Source organism: Drosophila subobscura, chromosome U (assembly GCF_008121235.1).
Source record: "Drosophila subobscura isolate 14011-0131.10 chromosome U, UCBerk_Dsub_1.0, whole genome shotgun sequence".
In the NCBI taxonomy this organism is placed as follows: domain Eukaryota; kingdom Metazoa; phylum Arthropoda; class Insecta; order Diptera; family Drosophilidae; genus Drosophila; species Drosophila subobscura.
Window position 1 is genome coordinate 2,930,771 of NC_048534.1, and position 18,990 is coordinate 2,949,760.

Sequence of the window (18,990 nt, forward strand, 5' to 3'; positions counted from 1 at the left end):
TTCTTCACTTCATAAGAATTATTGCAGTGTCTTTCACCAGTTCGGTGCTCAAATTTTTCAAGTTGTCTAAAATCTTTTTAACTTGAAACCCAACATGTAATTAATTTTGTAACTTATTAGATTGTTGGTTATATTTCTATGAAAAATTAGTACAAGTACAAAGAACCTGCAGAAGCTTAGAAACCATCCTCATCATCTTCAGCCATCTCCTTGGCCAGTTCCAGGTCCTGTTGCTCACGCTCGCGTCTCTCCTCAGCACTCTCCAGATCCTTGCCGTACGACTTGGGCGGATAGCGCATGGCCTTGACGCTCTGGTTGTGAAGATTCAGGCAAAACGAGATGCGCTCGTGGAAGGCTAATTGGGGCTCCCGTGTGCTGTAAATGTCGGTGCTCTCCTTGCTGCGCATGTAGTTCTGTGCCGGATCCAGGGTGGCCTCAATAACACCGTCGCGTATGGCCTTCGAAACAATAAACTCCGCATCCTCGGACGAATCCAGCATCAAGCGCCTGGCGATATCCTGGGGCGAGATGCGCGAGTAGGAAAGACCAATCGAACGGATGGCAGTCTTGATCACATTGTGGCGCAAGCGTATGATCAGTGTGAAGGTGTGGTCCAGCTGGAACTTGGGTCCATACTGCGACACCACGTCGCCGAAACGTTTCAGGTTGCCCAAACGCACAGCCTGGGTGAGCTGGAAGTAGGCACCAAGCGACTGTCGTAGCCCCGCCTGGCGGAACACAACGCGCTCGGGAATGTTGCCCAGCAACAGCTCCACTACAATGATCAGCTTCTGCACGGTCTGGCGGAAGCCGATGGCCGCATGCTGAGGCGATTTGCGGAGGGCCTGGACCAGGTGCTTGTGTGCGTCACTGTACTCCAGCTTGGCCGCCTTGATGCGACCCAAATAGTAGAGGAAACGGGCCCATTCATTGTTGCTGGCCGACTCGGGGTAGACGGACTTCTTCACCAACTTGTCAGCCTGATCGTAGAGAGCATAGTGCAGATAGTTTCTGAGCAGGCAATTTATGAGCACGGCCTGACCCTCGAAGTCGTTGCGCAGTGTGGCGGTCCGCAGACGGGCGTGCAGGAAGGCGCGAATGCCCTCCAGGGCGTTGTTGAGCTCAGCAACTCGCGAAAAGTAGAAATAAGACTTGGCGCCGATGAGATCCAGGGTTCGACGGTTCTGGATGGATATTTTGGCCATCAAGGCATCGGCACACGTACCGGCGCGCTTCAGATCGTTGGCGTCTATCAATTTGACCAGCAGCAGTAGATAGAAGTATGCATCCACCTCGGCTATCGGTGCCTTTGTAGCCACAAGTTTTTTGCCAACATCAGGCAACTCGGTGGCGTCCTTCTCCACAGCGGGCATCAAGGCCAGTGCAGCCTCACGATCCGCACCAGCTGGGTAGATGCTCTGCGACAGGTTGCGGAACACAACGCCGTTCAGCTTGCGGCGGGTGTTGGGCAAATTTCTCAGCACGCGCAAGATGAATCTGTGGCAAAAGAATCCATAAACATTACTGAAATTATTCTATGGGGGGGCGAAGACTTACCGCGGCTCCTTCGAAGCGACACTCTTTTCGATTTGTCGAATCTGCTCGCGTATCTCTTGGACAGCGGCCACATCTTGGTTTTTCTTTTCGTCTGCCAGTGATACTTCGGCCGTTGGAGGATCAACCTCCATCTCAACATCCTGAGTACCGATATCTGCAGCGTTATTCATCTTGTGGAACGTTTAATTTACAATAATTGCCAACTTTTCGTATTTTTTCCAAACGAAATCAAAAATGCCTAGTAATGTTGCTGCTTCTGAGTGTGACCGTGTATTTATCGCTGAAATATACCGAACGCCCCTCAAAAATGTATCAAAATACACTACAAATCTTAAATTATTTTCATCTATTTTGATGTTATATTTAATATTTCTAGCCGAGAATCCAATCTCGGCACTAAAACTATAACTTGACCGATAATATTTTTGTGGAAATTCGTCTTAAATCTAAGCTTTCAAGTTTGTAAATAGAGAGCGGCTAAGTGGGTTAAGTTTGGTCTTTCCTCGGTATATTTACGGTATATTTTGAAAGTGAAAAGGCATACTTCGGTATATTCTGTGGACGTATTCGCTATTATAAAATCAAAAGGACTGGAATGTGAATGAAAATATATATAAATTCTCACCTTTTAAAATGTTACGATACAGACACGTTGTGCGCATTCTGACACACCGGTCCTACTCGTCTGGGGCCTCTGGCAATGACGGAAATCCCGGTGGCAGCGACAGTCCCGACGAAGACAAGCATCCAATTAGGCGGACGTTTCGGATACTTGGCAATGATATGCGCAAAGTCAAGGAATTCTTTGTGCCCAAGGATCCCATTGCAGAAGACACCACACAAAGAATTCTGACACAAAGTAAATTCAACTTTGAGGGCGACAAAGGACCGGATCCCAGCCAGCTGGATGAATTCCAGACGCACTGCGATGTGCTGATCATCGGCGGTGGCGGTGTTGGCAGTTCCATTGCTTACTGGTTAAAGGAGAAGGCGCGCGATGGCCTTAACGTTGTGGTTGTCGAGAAGGATGAAACGGTATGTGGGAGCAACGTGGATAAGTCCTCACAGAGTAAACTGTCTCTTGTCTTTTTATAGTACGCCCAGTCTGCCACACGCGTCTCTGTTGGCGGCCTGTGTCAGCAGTTCTCTCTGCCCGAGAACATACAAATGTCACTCTTTGCTGCCGACTTTTTGCGCAACGCCAAGGAGCAGTTTGGCTCGGCCGTTCCACTCAACTTTACGCCGCAGGGCCATCTGCTGCTCGCTGGGGAGGAGGGCGCCGAGAGCCTAAAGAATGCCTCGCAGCTGCAAAACGAGCTGGGTGCGCGAAACGAGCTTCTCACACCTGATCGCCTGGCGGCACGATTCCCCTGGCTGAACACCAAGGGCGTTGCCCTGGGCTGCCATGGCATCGAGAAGGAGGGCTGGTTCAATTCGTGGGCGCTACTCACAAACTTTCGTCGCTCTGCTGGCGGACATGGCGCGCATTTCGTTAATGGAGAAGTGGTGGACTTTGATTTCCAAGAACAGCCGGATATAACCGTCTCGGGTGACAACAGCGCCAACGAGGGCTGCTTTGATAGTCTAGACAAGGCTGTCATTCAACTGCCGGATGGCACGCGACGCACGTGCAAGTTTGCTCTCTGCGTGATTGCAGCCGGAGCTAATTCGGGGAATGTAGGACGACTGGCGCGCATTGGCACCGGGGCGGGAATGCTGCGGGTTCCCTTGCCCATAGATGCGCGAAAGCGGTACATGTATGCCATCACCACGCAGGCACAGAATGCACCCGGCATGGCCATGCCCATAATTATCGATTCCAATGGGACGTTCATACGGAGAGACGGCTTGGGCGGCAACTACATCTGCGGGCACAACTCCGACTCGCAAGTCGATCCAAACAGCAATAATTGCCTGGTTGATCCGCAGTACTTTGAGCAGCACATTAGGCCCGCACTCGTGGAGCGAGTGCCCGCCTTCGAGGCAGTCACAGTTGTAGACAGCTGGGCGGGTCTGTACGAGCACAATGTCTACGATGAGAACGGAATCGTGGGACCACATCCGTACTACCACAACTTGTACATTGCCACAGGGTTTAGTGGGCACGGCATACAGCAGTCGGTGGCTGTGGGTAGAGCCATATGCGAGCTGATTATGGATGGGCAGTTCCGCACCATCGACCTGTCGCGACTCAGCTTCGACAGGTTAATTGTCGACAGGCCCATGTACGAGTTGAATAATGTTCTAAGCTAGTGTCTGTTGATAGTACAATGTATTGTACATGATTAAAGTTTCAATTTACTATTTGAATTGTCCTGGCGGCGCACCAAAGAGACCACCGCCTTGTTTGCTGGCGGCACGGGAGGGGGCAAAGCCCAGCATTTTCTGTATGTTCTGGCGAATGGACATGGTGCACAAAATGTACAGGAAGATGAACGAGCAGTCTGTGTAGTCTTCGCCGGCCAGATTGCGATGGCTCAGGCCCTGGATCCAGGAAATGGGGGTAAAGGGCAATTGGGCCACAACGCGCCCATCGAATATGCTATTGAACATGCTCAGCAGAGCGGTGAAAGCAAAGCCGGTGGCAAACATCGACTTCATCTTTACCAGCGACAGGTCGCGGTTGTTGTTCTTCAGCTTCTCCTCATCGCGCTCGATCTTCTTTTTCACCGCCTTGTCCAGCGAATCGCCGTGGATTTCCTTGCGGCGCTCCACTTCAAGTAGTTCACACGTTAATTTATGATAGTGATAACCCATTTTCCAGTACTTACATTTCTTGCTCTGCTTTTCCACTTCGGTCTTCAGCTTCTGATATTTTTCAGTGCGGTACACCAAGACCCAGGTGAGCCCTTTTAAGGTAAATATAAATGAAAGTATTCAAAACGCAACTGCTTTCTCATGTTTAACTCACCTTCGCCCAAAAAGGCGGTACAAACTGATATAAACACTATTAATATGGTGTCGGACCACATTTTTTCACTATTTTAATGTTAATTGAATGATAATACGTGTATCGACTACCACAGAGACAGCTAACACTTTTGCTATCGATTGTTGGCGTGACACACTCCTATCGGTGACGTTTATACCATCGCTATCATGAATACTTTTATTACTTTCTTTTACATTTTTTAAATTAAATTATTAGTTTTAAAAGGAGCTGGTTGGAACTTTGGTTCTCTAAGATTTAAAACACACATTTTTTTATTGGCATGGTCACAAGATTGCCGTCTGTTATTAAATTATATTTCTAAGTTCATTAAAATTTCAAGAAATATTAATTTTACATTTGTTTAATTAATTGTTTTGCTCATTTAGTATATAAGAAATTGTTGTTTTGTTTTGTTTTTTAGATTCCGCCGATACAGACGATTATCCTTGCGTTAATGCCGCGGCCGCTGTCGCTTTGCATGTTGAGGGCTGTGTAGTTTTTGTTTTTTGTTGTTGGAGGTGAGATGATGACGTTAGGCGCTGTAAGAGTTGCTACATTTGAGGAAAGAAATCATATCAGGTTATATATGGTGGTATATATATATATGTCAATATATATGTGGGCATATATGTATGTAGAACAACAACAAAGAGAAATAGAATGAAGGGTGAAAGAAAAGCGGAAGAGAAGTGGAAAATCTCAAAGTTAAGTTGGTTGATTGTGAAAACGTTGACAAAAACATTCAATTTGAAGCCGATTCGGCTTTAAGTTGAATATTAGATACAAACGTCAATATATTTAATGGAACGCGCGATAACGTTCGAAGAAATTGAACATTTTTCGGGTAATGTGAGACCACATTGAAGTTTTTGTTTGCTTTGTTTCAGTTGTTGTTCTTCACTTTTGTTGTTGTGAATGATGCTGTTGGTTGGTTGATGCTAATTATTGAGATATAGTTCATTGTTTATTTGTTCAATCTCAAGACGCCACCTCCGCTGGGCTGCCCTGCCTAGTAACGACGTCGCTCCCTCTCGCGACTCCTCGAATGGCGCCGCTCGTTCGACCGATTGCGGCGCGTGTCGCGTTGACGGTCACGTTCCTTTTCACGCTCCTTCTGACGCTCCTCCCTCTCCTTAATGCGTAGCTTATGTTCCTCGATGCGCTTTTGGCGGAATGCCTCCTTCTCTGCAATCTGTTTTACGCAAAGATTTCTTTCATATTTAGACGCCCCTCCAATGGGATTGGAAATTAAACGCTTACCGCTTCCGGCGTAAGTGGCAGCCAGTAGATGCAGGGTGTGATCTTTGTTTTGCGAAACAAATCATCCAACAGCCTAATGGGTGGCTCGTTCTCCTTTCTCTTTGTCTTGGGCACTGTTTAAGAATAGATGGGATAATGAAAAGGCTTTCAAAAATATCAGATTTGCGCCTTACGTGGTGATCCAGAGCGGCTACGTCCGTGTGCATTGCGATCGTTATTACGTTCAATGCGCTCACGTTCGCGTCCCCTCACGCCCTCGCCCTCTCTAGAGCGCTTGCGATCCTGACCAGGTCGCTCCACATCTCGTGATCGGGAGTCCACCACACGCTCCTTGCTCCCGCGACGTCTGTCGTTGGGGACTTTGTCGCGATCATTGGGCTCCTTCTTGCCCACATCCCATTCCCGTACCGGGCGGGCAGGCTACGCAGACCATAAACATAAACAGTATGTTAGATTAGTATAAAGAAAGACAACAGATTAGATTCCCTTGCACCTTTTTATCAGTAGCGTCCAATCGAGACCAAGCACTGCCTGCTTGCTGATTATCTCTGGTATTTTCCTGGCCGTAGCGTGGCGGCTCGTCCTTTGTCAGTTGTATCGCACGATCCATGTCTGTGCGACTGCCAAAGTCCACATTCAAGCACTTTGGATTCGAGACTGGCCAGCGCACGCCGTGCAGGGCATGGCGTGTTTCAATAGCCTCACTGCGAAGCAGGAACCGAATCAATATACAGGAGATCAGTTTTGTATGGTAAAGGTATACTTACTCTTCATTGGAATAGGCAACAAAGCACTTGGACTTGATGCGATCTATCCAGAAACCATCCTCGACTATCTTTCCCGTTCGTGCCAGCAGCCCCTTCAGCTGGAGCACAGTGAAGGGACGCACCAAATTGGTTATGTAGAGCACGTGACTGGAACGATTGCGGGCTGGACTCGGTGAGCGGACTACATTGGGTTTCGCAGATGGAACCGTGGATTTGCCGACATGCACTTGCACAATGTCTGTGGCGAGCGCCGGTGTGGTGCGGCCAGTGCCTGCGGTGGCATCCTTTGCGGCATTCGACTCGGCGACACTGTTGTCAGTGGCAGTGACGACCGTCACAGTGCCACTCTCGTCGCACTCCCGCTCACGCTCCTTGCGCACTAATGGTGACACAGAACGATCCGATTCGTGGTCGCTGGTGACAAGGCCCTCCTCCTCCGAGGAAGAGTCGAGCTGCACATCGCTGAGCGGTACTGGAACCACATCGGAAATGATGTTCTTCAGCGAATCTGTCGAGATGGCCAGCACGGGCGGTGCCCGATCTGTTGACTTTTTGTTTGTCAGCCACTTGCGCTTGCGCACGGAGCGCTGACTCTGCAGAACACCTGCGGCTGCTCCTGCTGGCGCTGTGGGTGGTGTCGCGGTCACTGAGGTCTCGTGCTTGTTATTATTCGGAAGATCAATGGCCTCGTCCTGAGCTGGGGCTGGCTGTTCTATTGACTGTTTGCGATTCTCCTTTTGCTCGTCCTTCGTCTTGATGGGCAACTGCTCCTTATGCTTGCGCTTCCTCTCCTCCCTGCGCTCCGATTTTGGAGTGTCCTCTGCGGCAGCGGCGGCGGCGTCAGCGTCAACGGCAGCGGCAGCGACAGCCTCATCATCCCTTTCTTCGACGTCCTCTGTTTGAATGTCTAATACATCACTGGATGTTTTTAGATGTTCCTCCTCCTTACTTGCTGTTAGGCTAATCGAAGGAGAAGGAACTTTTACCTCTTGAATGTGAATGCTCTGCCTGCGCCTGCCGTCGTCATCATGGTCATCGTCTTGGGTCGGCTTTTCATCATCCGATTTGTCAACATCCTTCACGTCCTTCTTGGCATTACCTGGCTCTGGTTGCGGCTTCTCGACCTCAGCTTCTGGCTCCTGCTTGGGCTGCGGGTCCGCTGCAGGTTCAGCATCGCTTTTAGACTCATCCACGATGTCTGCAGCCAGCGGAGTCCTCTTCTCGCTCTTCTCGCGCTTCTCCCGCTTGCCGGCATCGGCGTTGTTTCTGCTCGACTGGCATTTGTCCGAATCGGCTCCGTTCTCTCCCTCCTCCGGTATGGTTTCCACCTTCTTGTCGCTGCTTTTGCTTTCCACGCGCTTTTTAGGCGTCGTGCGGCTGCTGCGGCTCTTGCGCACTGGTGATGGCGATGCCGCACGCTCCTCGCTGGAGGCACGCTCGCGATCTGGAGCATCATTGATTTCTTCGCGCGTGGCGGCGACCTCTGTCATTTCCTGATTTTCGGCATCTTTGTGCACTACGCTGTCCTCCTCGGCTCTTTCATTTTCAGACACTTTGCGGGAGCGTCGACTACGTCGTGCCGGCAACGGTGCGGGCGATGTAGATTTTTTTCGCTCGCTACGCCGTCTCATGGCTGTAAAAAAAAGCGCCCACGGCACACAGCACTGTAAAAAATCTGAAATAAAATGCGCGTGAACTTCTATAGGTCGGCACGTCTGTTATTTAATGCACTGATGAACTTTCCACTCCTAACTTTAGCGATATGCACCTTTTCTTCTTTGAGAAAATTATTTTGCCAGCAAAAGAAGAGCGTCAAATCCGCCATCAATATGCAAGGTTGCATTCGTGGTCTGGCAATCGATAAATATTTGTTGTTTTGCAAAATACAAAATAATCTTTTTCCGCTGCACAATTAATTTGTTGGTTCTTACAATTGCTTCGCGCACATATAACTTTTAATAATAGTTGATTACTTTCTCAATATTTGATTAAACATTTCGGTTTGGTGCATTTCGCCACACTGTTTTCTCCCTTTGCAACACTAGGGCGCATTTCATAAGTCGGAAGGAAAACACAACCAAAATTTCCAACTTAGCTTTTAGGCATAAAATGCGTTAACTTATTATTAAAATGATTGTTATAAATATTTCCAAACTAAGCCAAGTCATGGCCAGGCTTCGGGTCGGCACAAATCCAAGGGAATACTGCCAGTTGGCTAAATTTCGAAGAACCAACCAGCAGCAACGGTCAGAATCAACGTCGCTCTGCCCTGATTTGGGTCGACATCACCACCATGGTACGGGGTCAGCCTCGGGCAATGCATACAGAGGCACGGCCTTGGCATTTACAACGGCCTTCACATTCAATCTGTTTGGAAACAGTGACAAAGACAAGGAGGAGTCACCCGAAGACAAGCTGATCAACATGATCAAGCGATCCATTCTGTGTGTGCAACGGGAACAGTACGACAAGGCGGAGCAGATGCTCCACCTGGCACTGCGGATGGCTCAAGACCTGCAGAGCAAAGATGGCATCACGTATGTGTACGATGTGATGGCTAATCTGGCCATGGAACGAGAGCAGTTCATAAAGGCAGAGAAGATATTCACGGATGTGATGAAGCGTCTCTTTGCCGATGGCCACACGGAGGAGAGCCCAAAGGTTTGTCCGTCAGATAGTTTTATTGCGGTCCTGGTTATTCATGGTTGCGTGTTTCTAGATCCTGCACATTAGCTCAAAGATAGCGCACATGTCCCAACTGCAGGGGGACCTGGAGAAGAGCTACCAAGGCTTCATCTGGACTCTGCAGCAGCTTGCCAAGCTGGTTGAGAAGATGCCCGAAGACAAAGACGTCCAAGAGCTGTATGGCCTGACAAAGAATTGGTATTGAAGGTGTTTCCATATTGATTTCCACGAGCTCGCAACTCCCACTCTCCACCCATCAAACGGTGTCCATAACGATGTGTATTTTGCGCTTCATTTGCAGGTTTGGCCAGCTTCTGATGAAGCAGGGAAAATACACAGAGGCCAAGAATCTTTTTAAGGAAGCCTTCGACACCCTCTGCGAAGTGTATGGCGCCGTCAACGATGCCTCGGTGACCATTCTGAACAACATCAGTGTGGCGTACGTAAACGTAAGTTCCCACTTACTCTCAGACAATGCACTTGCACAATAAGCAAAACTTACTACTTTTAGCTTGAAAATTACGCAGAAGCCAAGGAAACTCTTCAGCAAGCCATGGCCCTGGCCAAAGAGTTGAATGACGTCAGTCAAGAGGGTGTGCTTCTGGCCAATCTGGGACTTGTTTACCTGCGTGAGGGTCTGATGCAGCAGGCGGAAAAGTCCTGTAAGCTGGCCTGGAAAATGGGGCAACAGCACAAGAATCCCGATGCAATCGAGCAGGCCGAGTATTGCCTCAACGAGATCAAGGCCACCATCAATGGGGCGAAAGGGCAATGAAGTTGAGGTGCTCCTTGTAAAGTGTATTTTTTGACTAATTCAAACGTTCGTATAGTAAAGCATAATTTTGAATGCATACATATATAAAACTCTCTCTCTCTCGCTATCTCTCTATGAAATTATGTGGATGTTTAAGTAACGCTCCAAGACACTATTCAAACTTGGCTATAACAATCATCAGCGCCACGCCGGTAAGCAGGGCCAGTATTTCCTTCAGGGACTGCTTTAGCTTGGTCGACTCCTCAAGCAGCTCTGGCAGCACGCTCACTGTGGCAATGTAAATGAATCCGCCGGCTGTGAAGGGCAGCACCCAAGGGGCGGAGTTGTCCTCACCGCTGCTGGCACCAATCAGGGCCAGCGCTGTGCCTGCCACGGCTCCCAGCGCCGTCACCAGCTGTAGCATCATCGCCTTTCTGCGGGAGCATCCCGACTTGATGAGTATGGCAAAGTCACCAATTTCGTGCGGCACCTCGTGCAGCAGAATGGTGATGGTTGTGATTATGCCGATGCTGTTGCCAGCCAAATAGGAAGCACCAATTGCCAGTCCATCGGTGAAGTTGTGGGCAAAGTCTGCCGCTAAATTCAGGTAACCTGAGATCTCCACTTCTCCCTCAGGCTCGGGCTCTGGTTCGGGTTTCTTTGCCTTGGCTTTGGTGGATTTGCCTTGTCTGTCGCCATCACCGTTACCTTCTTTAGTCGGTTTTTTCTTCTCAGCAACAGGTTTGGGCTTGGGTGCGCCGTGGCTGTGTCCGTGTCCACCGCTGCCACCCTTCAGTATGCGCACAAGTTTCTCCACCGACAGAAAGGCGATAATTCCGCCCAGAACCCACAGACCGACGCTCATGTCATGGCTGTGTCCATGGGCCTCGCCTTCATGATGATGATCGTGTCCATGTCCATGACCGTGACCATGACCATGATCGTGGTCGTGCTCTCCGTGACTATGCGGATGCGTTGCATGCGGTATCAAGTGCAGGAAGGCATCGCCCAATAGCCCGCCGGATGCAAAGGCCAGCAGAACCTTTAAACGGGGTTTCATCGCATCGCTGTTATCAAGGGGTATGATGTAGAGCAATACAAAAGGCGCGGCACTGATAAGCAACGTGGAGCCAATTGAATGCAACCATATGGTGCTCATGTCTATAGAGAGTAAGATGAAGTCACCTATGTCAATACTGAGAGACAATGGGCCTTACCAAGTGCCGGCTTCGTTTTGGTGTGGTGGACGTGGGCCTCTTCATGCCCGTGATGATGATGCCCATGCTCATGATCGTGGTGCTCATCGGGATGATGATGGTGGTGTTCATGATCATGATCATCATGATCGTGATGCTGCACTGCCGGCGGAGCGTTCTTGGCATCAAAATTTTCATTCGCTTCGCGCGAGTATTTAAAGCTGGGATTACCCTGGCCCCCGCATAATGACGGTAGGGAAAGCAGTATGCCACCAAGTATAATACCCAGTGCAAGCTTCTGGTAGGATTGAAGCTTGCTGCTCTGCAAATCGGCCAGTTGTTTGGCCATTATGAATTTACGTACGCGTGGGGGCTTTCTTTTTGTTGTGACGTGTGTAACTTTTTTCCCAACCAGCATTCCAAGCACTATCGATTACCGGTTATCGGTGCTTGCCAGTGGTGGGCAAATGCACAAACAACTCAAAACACCCGATATTTGGTGTCTCTTATCGATAGGAAAATAGAGCGCGACTACTTCGTTTCAACTGTTTTTAATTTGTATATTTTGCAATTTATAATGACTATTAAATATCTTTTTTTTTAGTTGGTTTTTTCGTTGCCAGACATAGTTGAACGATGCTAATAACTAGACACGTGAAGGGTGCACAATATTTTATGTATACGATGCCATTAGATAATCCGTTACAAAATAAGAACGAGTAAAATTCGGTCGGGTATTCAATAAATAATAACTTCGAGTTACTCACATAACATTACTGCAAATAAAGCCCTACCAATGCCCATACGCCTCGCCTGCCACACGCAAGCATGTGCATACATATGTATGCACTTCAATCGGGGGCCGTACGTACACTAAGTATAATTTTAAATGCTCTCTATGTATCTGTTTGTGTATGTATTTACAAGCCACTTTGGTTGCGAATTGCTCATGCTGCTGACGGTACGGTCCATTCCACCTGGACACGCTTCAGTACAGGTTGATCTTCTTGAGTATCGTTTTGCGGCACATGTGACACGTGCGGAGAGTCTCGGCACAGTGGGAGCAAGCGCCGTGACCGCATAGAAATGCGACATCTCGCTTGCGCTCCATGCAAATGCCACAGAAGTGCGACTCCTCGAACTCTTGCACTTTGTTCTCCAAGTACCGCAGCAGATCGCCCGAGGGAAGACGCGCTGGATCGCTGGGCGATGATGTTGACGATTGTAGGGAGACTACCCGCCCGCTGGAGGTGACGCGACGCTCGATGAGCACACCGCATCTGAGACATTTCTTCATGCGAATCCCGCACTCCTCGCAGGCGATTTGATGCTGGCACGGCTCGAAGCGCACCAGGGGCAGGATCTCATTGCACACGATGCACTCCAGGGGACCTGCTACCATGGCCGCCGGACTAGGACCAGGGCACGGCAGGACGGCAGCTGCAGCAGCAGCAGCAGCCGCACCACATGGCTGCTCTACTGTGCCGATGGCTGCGACTGTGCTGATGCTGCTGCTGCTTGAGGTAGCTGGCGGCTTGGGTGCCTTCTTGCGTGGCGCAACCTGTGGCGAAACATTCGGTGGTGCCGTCAATGATGGGGCATCCGAATTGAGTTTCTTGACTCCCGGAGATGCTGATGGTGTGGCTGGTGCTACGGCTACTGATGGCGAGGGCGTTGCTCCGGCCATATCGTTGGGCTTTGGCATTACATCGAGATGCTGACGCTGTGGTGGCGGCGGAACAGGCGCCGCTCCGTTTGTGTCCGCACTCACAGTTCCGCCTCCCGTTGGCATTTCGTCTTCAGACATATCAAGCGCCTGCAAGCGCAGCAAGGCTGCGGCACTCGAGGACTCCGCCTCCGGTGCCTGCTGCTGTCCAAAGATCATCTGCCTGATGTTGCGGTCGGTGATCCACTCGAATATGCTGGCATTGGCATTGTTCAGCTCGACGCGGCAGCCCGCCCGCGACAGATAGATGAGTATGCTGTACATCAGACGATCCTCGGGACGCACACTCGTCTGCACGAGACTCATGTAGAATTTGTGAATTTCGGGCGCCTCCTCGGGATTCGGTTCCGCCGCCGATTGCAGATTGGACTTCTTGATCACGCACAAGTGCATGGCATTGTCTCCGTCCTCGTCCTTGGCATTCACATCGCACGACAGCCGCACGAGGCGTTCAATCACCCCAGCATGGCCCTGCGAGACGGCCAACAAGAACGGCGTCTGACGTCGATTGTTGCGGATGTCCAGCTCGGCCTGACCCTCGGTGACAAGCGTCTCCACCACCTGGGCATGGCCATTGAGGGCGGCCAGATGCAGCGCCGCGAATCCATCATCCTTGCGCACATTCACCAACTGCCTGGAGAGCTGCAGTATGCGACGGGCGGCCACCACATTTCCCTTGAGCGCCGCATGGTGCAGCACATTGAAGCCGCGATTGTTTTTCACCGTGAAGTCCAGGTTCGGGGCATTGCACAGCAACTCCACCACCTCAGTGTTCTCCTTGCCAATGGCATCGTGCAGTGCCGTGTCGCCGTACGAGTCCTGAATGTTCACATTGGCCTGGTGCTGCAACAGTTCGCGCACACAGTGCGGCGTCTTCTTGTGCGCACAAATGTGCAGTGCGGAGCAGTGGCTCGAGTTGAGGAAATTCACCTCGGCCCCGTGCTGCAGCAGGACGCGCATTGTGGCCGGCTGATTTCCAAAGGCGGCGTAATGCAGCGCCGAATCGCCCTCCTTGTCCACTGCATTCACATTGGCGCCCTTGGAGATGAGGTAGCTGACCAGCTCGACGTAGCCCTGATGCGACGCCACCTGTATGCACGCCTTGCCGCCGCTCATGACATCCACTTGGGCGGGATTCATGTCCAGATATTGGCGCACAAACTCCAGATGCCCCTGAGCCGCCTCCCGCACTAGTTTATCCGCCACAGAGCTGCCCGAGAGGCCGGAGAGGGGTGTCATCACATGATCGGCACGCCTATGGCTTAGATCCATCATGCTGTTGGAGCGTTCCGCAGCCGTGGCCAATGGCGAACGCTCCAGTTTGACACATTTGGGATTGAGGGTCCACTCGAAGCCATCGTCCAGCTGCTGAATGCGCAGATCGCCATCCGAGTAGACTTTAACCACTTTGCAGATTTTACCCAGCGCCTGAAAGGGAAACAATTCGCATTAGGAATCGCATTCGAATGCGTGGCTCCTGGTCCTGGCCGGCCTTCGCTTACATATCGCATAATATCGATCCATTCGCCGTGTCCCTTCTGCAGCTGTTGGACCTTGTTGGCATCGTTGATGATGGTCACCAGATCGCCGACACGAAAGGAGACAACTTTAACGAGTGCTGCGGGATGAAAGGTCCAGCGATTGGGACAGTTTTCATATTGCACGCTGCCCAAAAGGAAGAAATAGTTAGAGGAATCCCCTCAAAGGAATGAGGAATAACTTATGCTCCTTACCGAATATCTCCTTTGTCCGTGATCCGATGGACTGTTCCTAGCTTGGCCAGATGCTCGACCATGCGTGGATTCCAGCCGCCATGTCCCTGCTGCAGCTTCATGAGGGCATCCACCTCGAGGCAAACCTTGACACGGTCGCCCACAGAGAAGCTTGGCTTCACCATCGGCGCCACCGGCTGCTGCTCCTCCGGCTGGCCGAGAACCGGCATGTGGTCCTTGTAGTAGTGGCCGCCGGCCGTGGCCGATATGTACTTGAGGTCGACGTTGCCCTTGTGCCCCAGACGATAGACGTTCGTTGAGCCCGTTACCCACGAGACGTTGGCCACACTGCGACAGGATTCGTTGTCCCAGCCACGGATTTCCATTACCCGCCCCGTCTTGCCCTCGCCGCCGTCCTGGTCGTTCCACTCCCAGTCCGGGCCGCGCACAACCTTCGAGCCAACGAAAATGCCACGCAATTGCATGCGCTTCGAACCCTTGCGCGTGGGCACTCGCACGCCCAGGGAATTGGGCGTGGTATATCTGATGAAGGGATGCTCCAGATCGTGCAGATCCTCGGCGTAGCAAAAGGCACACAGATGGTAATTGGCACACTGCGCACACTTGAAGACAATGCCCGCTATGCCAGCCTTCGAGCAGCCATCGCAGACGACATTTGAATGACGAACGCCTGCCAATCGATAGAAGCATTAAAGGGGGGATTACACAGATCTCAGATATCTGATGGATCAGACTGCACACTTACCAACTTGAGCATTATCCACAATTATCAGATCGTATTGACTCTGGTAGCCCACACGGTAGTTGGTGCGATGTCCCGAATCCCAATTGACGACGACCGTGTTCTCTGGTGAGTGTGTGGAGCCGCAACGGCCGATTTCGCATACGGTTCCAACGTGACCTTCTCCGTCGTCTGTTGCGCAAGCAATGAAACGAAAGAAACAAAATGAGAGAAGGCTCTGGTCGTTCTACTTCATCACGGATATAAAGTACGTTCTGTGGCACATCCGGCGGCAAGACTTCCTCCCCTCGAAGCGTTAATGTTTCCCCTCCATAAACAACACAGCTAAAAATACATTTAATCATTGACTCTAGGGTGCTCCAATCCCCCGATTTGGTTATGCACTGCAAATGCAACAGCAGCAGGCAGCTGCCTCTTGTAATTATACACATACACACAAACCAGACAGACAGCCACACTCCTAGTCCTGTGGCATGGCATGCAGGATTGGGGGCTGCCGCCTCAAATGCCGATTTGTGTATGCCATGCCCCAAAAATAAAACTCTCCAAACACACTCGTGTCTGGAGCCCCAGGAGCTGTTGCACTCGATCCCCCCGTCTGCGTCTATAAATAAACACTCCACAAAAAATGTTGGAGACAAAATGGCACGCGCCCTTGCGCGACTGCCGCCGTCTGACATGACAGCCGCCAGACATTTATGCCTGCAGGCGGCACGGCACGGCATGGCTCGGATCGGATCGGCTCGGTACTATTTGGTTTTTGTCAGGGGAAAAGACGATGCCGAAACACATACCATGACCTAATCTGTTTATACGCTGGATGTACATACATACATATGTACACACATTTATCGTGCTTCTGGGTAGACACTCCAGAGATGTGCAGCTGCAGCTGCAAAGGGCGCCTCTCCTGTAGGGCTCTGTAGCACTTATTAGTCACGAAAATTTCCAGAGAATGGGGATTTCTTGGGACAATTTTAAGAAATCATTTTACTTTAGCCGACTATAGTACTGGGAAAGGCGTCAGAAACCAGAGCATAACCTTGGCATACCCTAGATATTATAAGAAGTATTTTCTGAACCTTTTGCGACATTCCTCCCCGAAACTCTTAGAACTACTTCAATTCTGAATCCTAAAGCAGTTTTAAGTTTTGAATGCTTTTTGAACCATTGTTTCCGATTCGATTTCGATCATGAAAGGTCTTCGCAAAGAAAAGATATGTATTTCTAGTATTATTCAGAGAAATATGAAAACGAAGTATAAACAAAAATGCACATGGTGTGTTATATTTACCAAAGCTTTTGCATCTCTAAACACAGGAAAGATCTGAGTAGATTTTCTTGAATGTGGATCAACTCTTTGGACCTATTACGAAGCGTTTTAATGCTTCCAACCCATGAATAATTCGCTATCCCAAAGAGGACTCTAACGAGAAGATGTCTATAAAATATTCACCCATTTTTAGCCACTTCGGGTCGAAGAAATAATAAATTGAGTTCCAATTAATTGCAGAAATGATGACTATGAATAGATAATGGAATAAAAGTATCATAAGCAGAGTTATGGCTCCCTACAATTGTATCTGATATATTTTCAGAGTCCCAAAATGAGTAGATTATGAGTTGGCAAAAGAAACGTTGAGAGTATTTGTGTAGATACCACAACACTTTATTATTCGTCTAGTGCCATAGAAGAATACCTCTATAAATGTTGCTTTACTTTTTGGCTTATAATCTGCGACCTCTTCAACTAATCCGCCCTGAATTAAAGGGTACACATTACGAATGTATAGAACACAACACCACCGTAACACACATTCATTAATATGATAATTGTTCACACATCAAAAAGTACATCAAATATGAATGGCTAAAATCATTAATTGAATTAATAACTACGGAATAAAGTAATCTTACTTCCAGCGAATGAACACACATACATATGTACATACATGTGTTATCAAAAATACATATGTATATGTATGTATGTATGTTTATATATATAGTATGTCTACGATATGTATATATAGAATGAAGCGAGGGAAAGCGAAAAGCAATTGGTAAGCGAAAAGAATTTCGCTGGCGCATTGAGTGTTGCTATAAATAGAGAGGCGCGTCCTCTTTTTACACACAACAACGCCCTGAGCAACGCAACGCAACGCAACGGCATCTTGCCGCACCGTACACCGAACACCGTCCGTGTGCACCCCATGGTACACCCTTAGCGTCAGAGTTTTATCGGGATATGTAGAAATTCTCCACTTGATTCTTACCTTGATTCGACCATATCCAATTGGGTCCGCGAACCACACGTATGCCGGGCAGAATGGAGGCTCGCATGGCTCGCTCGGTTTCCTAATTCAAATAATTTTATGTAATTTTCCTTCTGGCGTGGCGCTCTGTTCTGCTGCGATTCGGTATTCGGCTATACTTCGATTCGGTTTGTAAGGCGGAGGCTACTGCAAGAAGGAACGGAGCACAGAGCACAGAGATATGACATTTGACATTAGGTTTCGCTGACGGTGGCTGGATGGGAGTTGAGTACTGAGTTGGATGGGGACCTGGTTAATATTTGGGTCAGATAACTGGTACAAAGTCAGCGCATGACTAAAAGGCACAACAACCAGCACCAGCAGCAGCAGCAGCAGCAGCACAGCAAATATTCTGTATATTCTGTTCTGTATATGGAAATGTACATATAGAAGTACCTGAGGAAACTGCAATGCAATGCAATGCCATCCAATGGATTTCAAATGGATCGGATTATGACTGGGACTGACTGTTCAACGGATATGGAATTAGAAGGTCTCATGACCATCATTGTGTATGGAACTCAGCTCCACGCCACACCATACACCATGGTGCGGGAGTCAGTCGGACGGACGGACGGACGGACGTGCATATGACGCATGCCGATAAGACATATGGAGGGGATACATATGTATTTACATATATACGAGTGTATTTCTTGTGTGGTCTCTGCCTCTCTCTCTCTTTCTCTCTCTGAATGATAATAATAAGTGAATGGTATACAGAAGCATTTTGGGATAATACAAACGGAAAATGTATAATTGACCCGCATGTTGTTTACGAACTCACACACACACACTCCCGCACACACATAGTATATAGTTTATACAAATGAAAAATGATTTTATTTGTTTGGGGTCAATTGCTTACCGAAAGCAATTTCTAGTTACTGTGTCACGTTTAATCACTTTTTCCCGCAGCTGTTTCCGTTTAATGTAAAGTTCAAGTTTTCGTTTTGGCCCTAATGTTGCATTATTATGCGCGCGTGCGCTTTTTTAATTGGCATTTAATGTTTCCCTAATATATTTCCCCCACTTGAAACCGTTGCTACGGCCCACAATTTAAGGCATTCTTTTACTCTCGCTCTTTCACTTGATACTCGTTTGAGAATTAGCACATCAGCATCGCTCAAGTACGCTGCTTCTTGTAAACCATTACACTTTAACTTCAATTTGAATAAAAAAATTTAGAATTTTGCTAGCAACTACAACTAAAATTTGGCTTTCTTCTTCTTGCTCTAGGTCTGGCCTAAAGATGGCAGTGCAAAATTACAGCCAGCTATCGATGTATTCGATTGGCATTGCTTACTATCGGTTGTCCACTTCAAT

At 49.0% G+C, this 18,990-nt stretch overlaps 7 protein-coding genes across 11 annotated transcripts; 2 read left to right on the plus strand and 5 right to left on the minus strand.

Moving 5' to 3' along the window:
• Positions 1-103: 103 nt before the first annotated feature.
• LOC117901450 (probable 26S proteasome non-ATPase regulatory subunit 3) lies at positions 104-1,817 on the minus strand. The gene is made up of 2 exons (XM_034812195.1): positions 1,558-1,817; positions 104-1,497 (listed from the first exon to the last, which is right to left on the minus strand). Exons 1-2 carry the CDS (start codon positions 1,725-1,727, stop codon positions 177-179), a joined length of 1,491 nt encoding a protein of 496 aa, XP_034668086.1. The 5' UTR covers positions 1,728-1,817; the 3' UTR covers positions 104-176.
• Positions 1,818-2,115: 298 nt separating this feature from the next.
• Positions 2,116-3,867, plus strand: LOC117901236 (FAD-dependent oxidoreductase domain-containing protein 1). The gene is made up of 2 exons (XM_034811909.1): positions 2,116-2,592; positions 2,653-3,867. Exons 1-2 carry the CDS (start codon positions 2,191-2,193, stop codon positions 3,808-3,810), a joined length of 1,560 nt encoding a protein of 519 aa, XP_034667800.1. The 5' UTR covers positions 2,116-2,190; the 3' UTR covers positions 3,811-3,867.
• Positions 3,810-4,625, minus strand: LOC117901241 (calcium load-activated calcium channel). Its single transcript, XM_034811917.1, has 3 exons — positions 4,469-4,625; positions 4,329-4,406; positions 3,810-4,271 (listed from the first exon to the last, which is right to left on the minus strand). The coding sequence occupies exons 1-3, from the start codon at positions 4,527-4,529 to the stop codon at positions 3,859-3,861; spliced, it is 552 nt and encodes a 183-aa protein (XP_034667808.1). The 5' UTR covers positions 4,530-4,625; the 3' UTR covers positions 3,810-3,858.
• Positions 4,626-4,910: 285 nt separating this feature from the next.
• Positions 4,911-8,419, minus strand: LOC117901233 (apoptotic chromatin condensation inducer in the nucleus). Of its 3 annotated transcripts, none has more exons than XM_034811906.1 (6): positions 8,285-8,419; positions 6,517-8,191; positions 6,243-6,453; positions 5,923-6,169; positions 5,750-5,862; positions 4,911-5,681 (listed from the first exon to the last, which is right to left on the minus strand). In XM_034811906.1, exons 2-6 carry the CDS (start codon positions 8,145-8,147, stop codon positions 5,499-5,501), a joined length of 2,385 nt encoding a protein of 794 aa, XP_034667797.1. In that variant the 5' UTR covers positions 8,148-8,191; positions 8,285-8,419; the 3' UTR covers positions 4,911-5,498. The 3 variants fall into 3 exon arrangements, with proteins under 3 accessions (XP_034667797.1, XP_034667798.1, XP_034667796.1); XM_034811907.1 differs by having other exon boundaries at positions 6,517-7,352; positions 7,383-8,346; XM_034811905.1 differs by having other exon boundaries at positions 6,517-8,346.
• On the minus strand, positions 7,297-11,570 carry LOC117901238 (protein catecholamines up). 2 transcript variants are annotated; one of them, XR_004649311.1, is made up of 3 exons: positions 11,173-11,570; positions 10,067-11,116; positions 7,297-7,311 (listed from the first exon to the last, which is right to left on the minus strand). XR_004649311.1 is itself a non-coding variant. In XM_034811913.1 (2 exons), the coding sequence occupies exons 1-2, from the start codon at positions 11,567-11,569 to the stop codon at positions 10,128-10,130; spliced, it is 1,386 nt and encodes a 461-aa protein (XP_034667804.1). In that variant the 5' UTR covers position 11,570; the 3' UTR covers positions 9,979-10,127. The 2 variants fall into 2 exon arrangements, 1 of the variants encoding a protein (XP_034667804.1); XM_034811913.1 differs by lacking the exon at positions 7,297-7,311 and having other exon boundaries at positions 9,979-11,116.
• Positions 8,540-10,054, plus strand: LOC117901239 (tetratricopeptide repeat protein 19 homolog, mitochondrial). 2 transcript variants are annotated; one of them, XM_034811914.1, is made up of 4 exons: positions 8,543-9,177; positions 9,236-9,399; positions 9,503-9,650; positions 9,713-10,054. In XM_034811914.1, exons 1-4 carry the CDS (start codon positions 8,647-8,649, stop codon positions 9,974-9,976), a joined length of 1,107 nt encoding a protein of 368 aa, XP_034667805.1. In that variant the 5' UTR covers positions 8,543-8,646; the 3' UTR covers positions 9,977-10,054. The 2 variants fall into 2 exon arrangements, with proteins under 2 accessions (XP_034667806.1, XP_034667805.1); XM_034811915.1 differs by lacking the exon at positions 9,713-10,054 and having other exon boundaries at positions 8,540-9,177; positions 9,236-9,408; positions 9,503-9,607.
• A 236-nt stretch (positions 11,571-11,806) lies between the features above and the next one.
• LOC117901232 (E3 ubiquitin-protein ligase MIB2) lies at positions 11,807-18,920 on the minus strand. Its single transcript, XM_034811904.1, has 6 exons — positions 18,533-18,920; positions 17,626-17,811; positions 15,356-15,523; positions 14,611-15,280; positions 14,380-14,542; positions 11,807-14,305 (listed from the first exon to the last, which is right to left on the minus strand). The coding sequence occupies exons 2-6, from the start codon at positions 17,690-17,692 to the stop codon at positions 12,140-12,142; spliced, it is 3,234 nt and encodes a 1,077-aa protein (XP_034667795.1). The 5' UTR covers positions 17,693-17,811; positions 18,533-18,920; the 3' UTR covers positions 11,807-12,139.
• Positions 18,921-18,990: the final 70 nt, after the last annotated feature.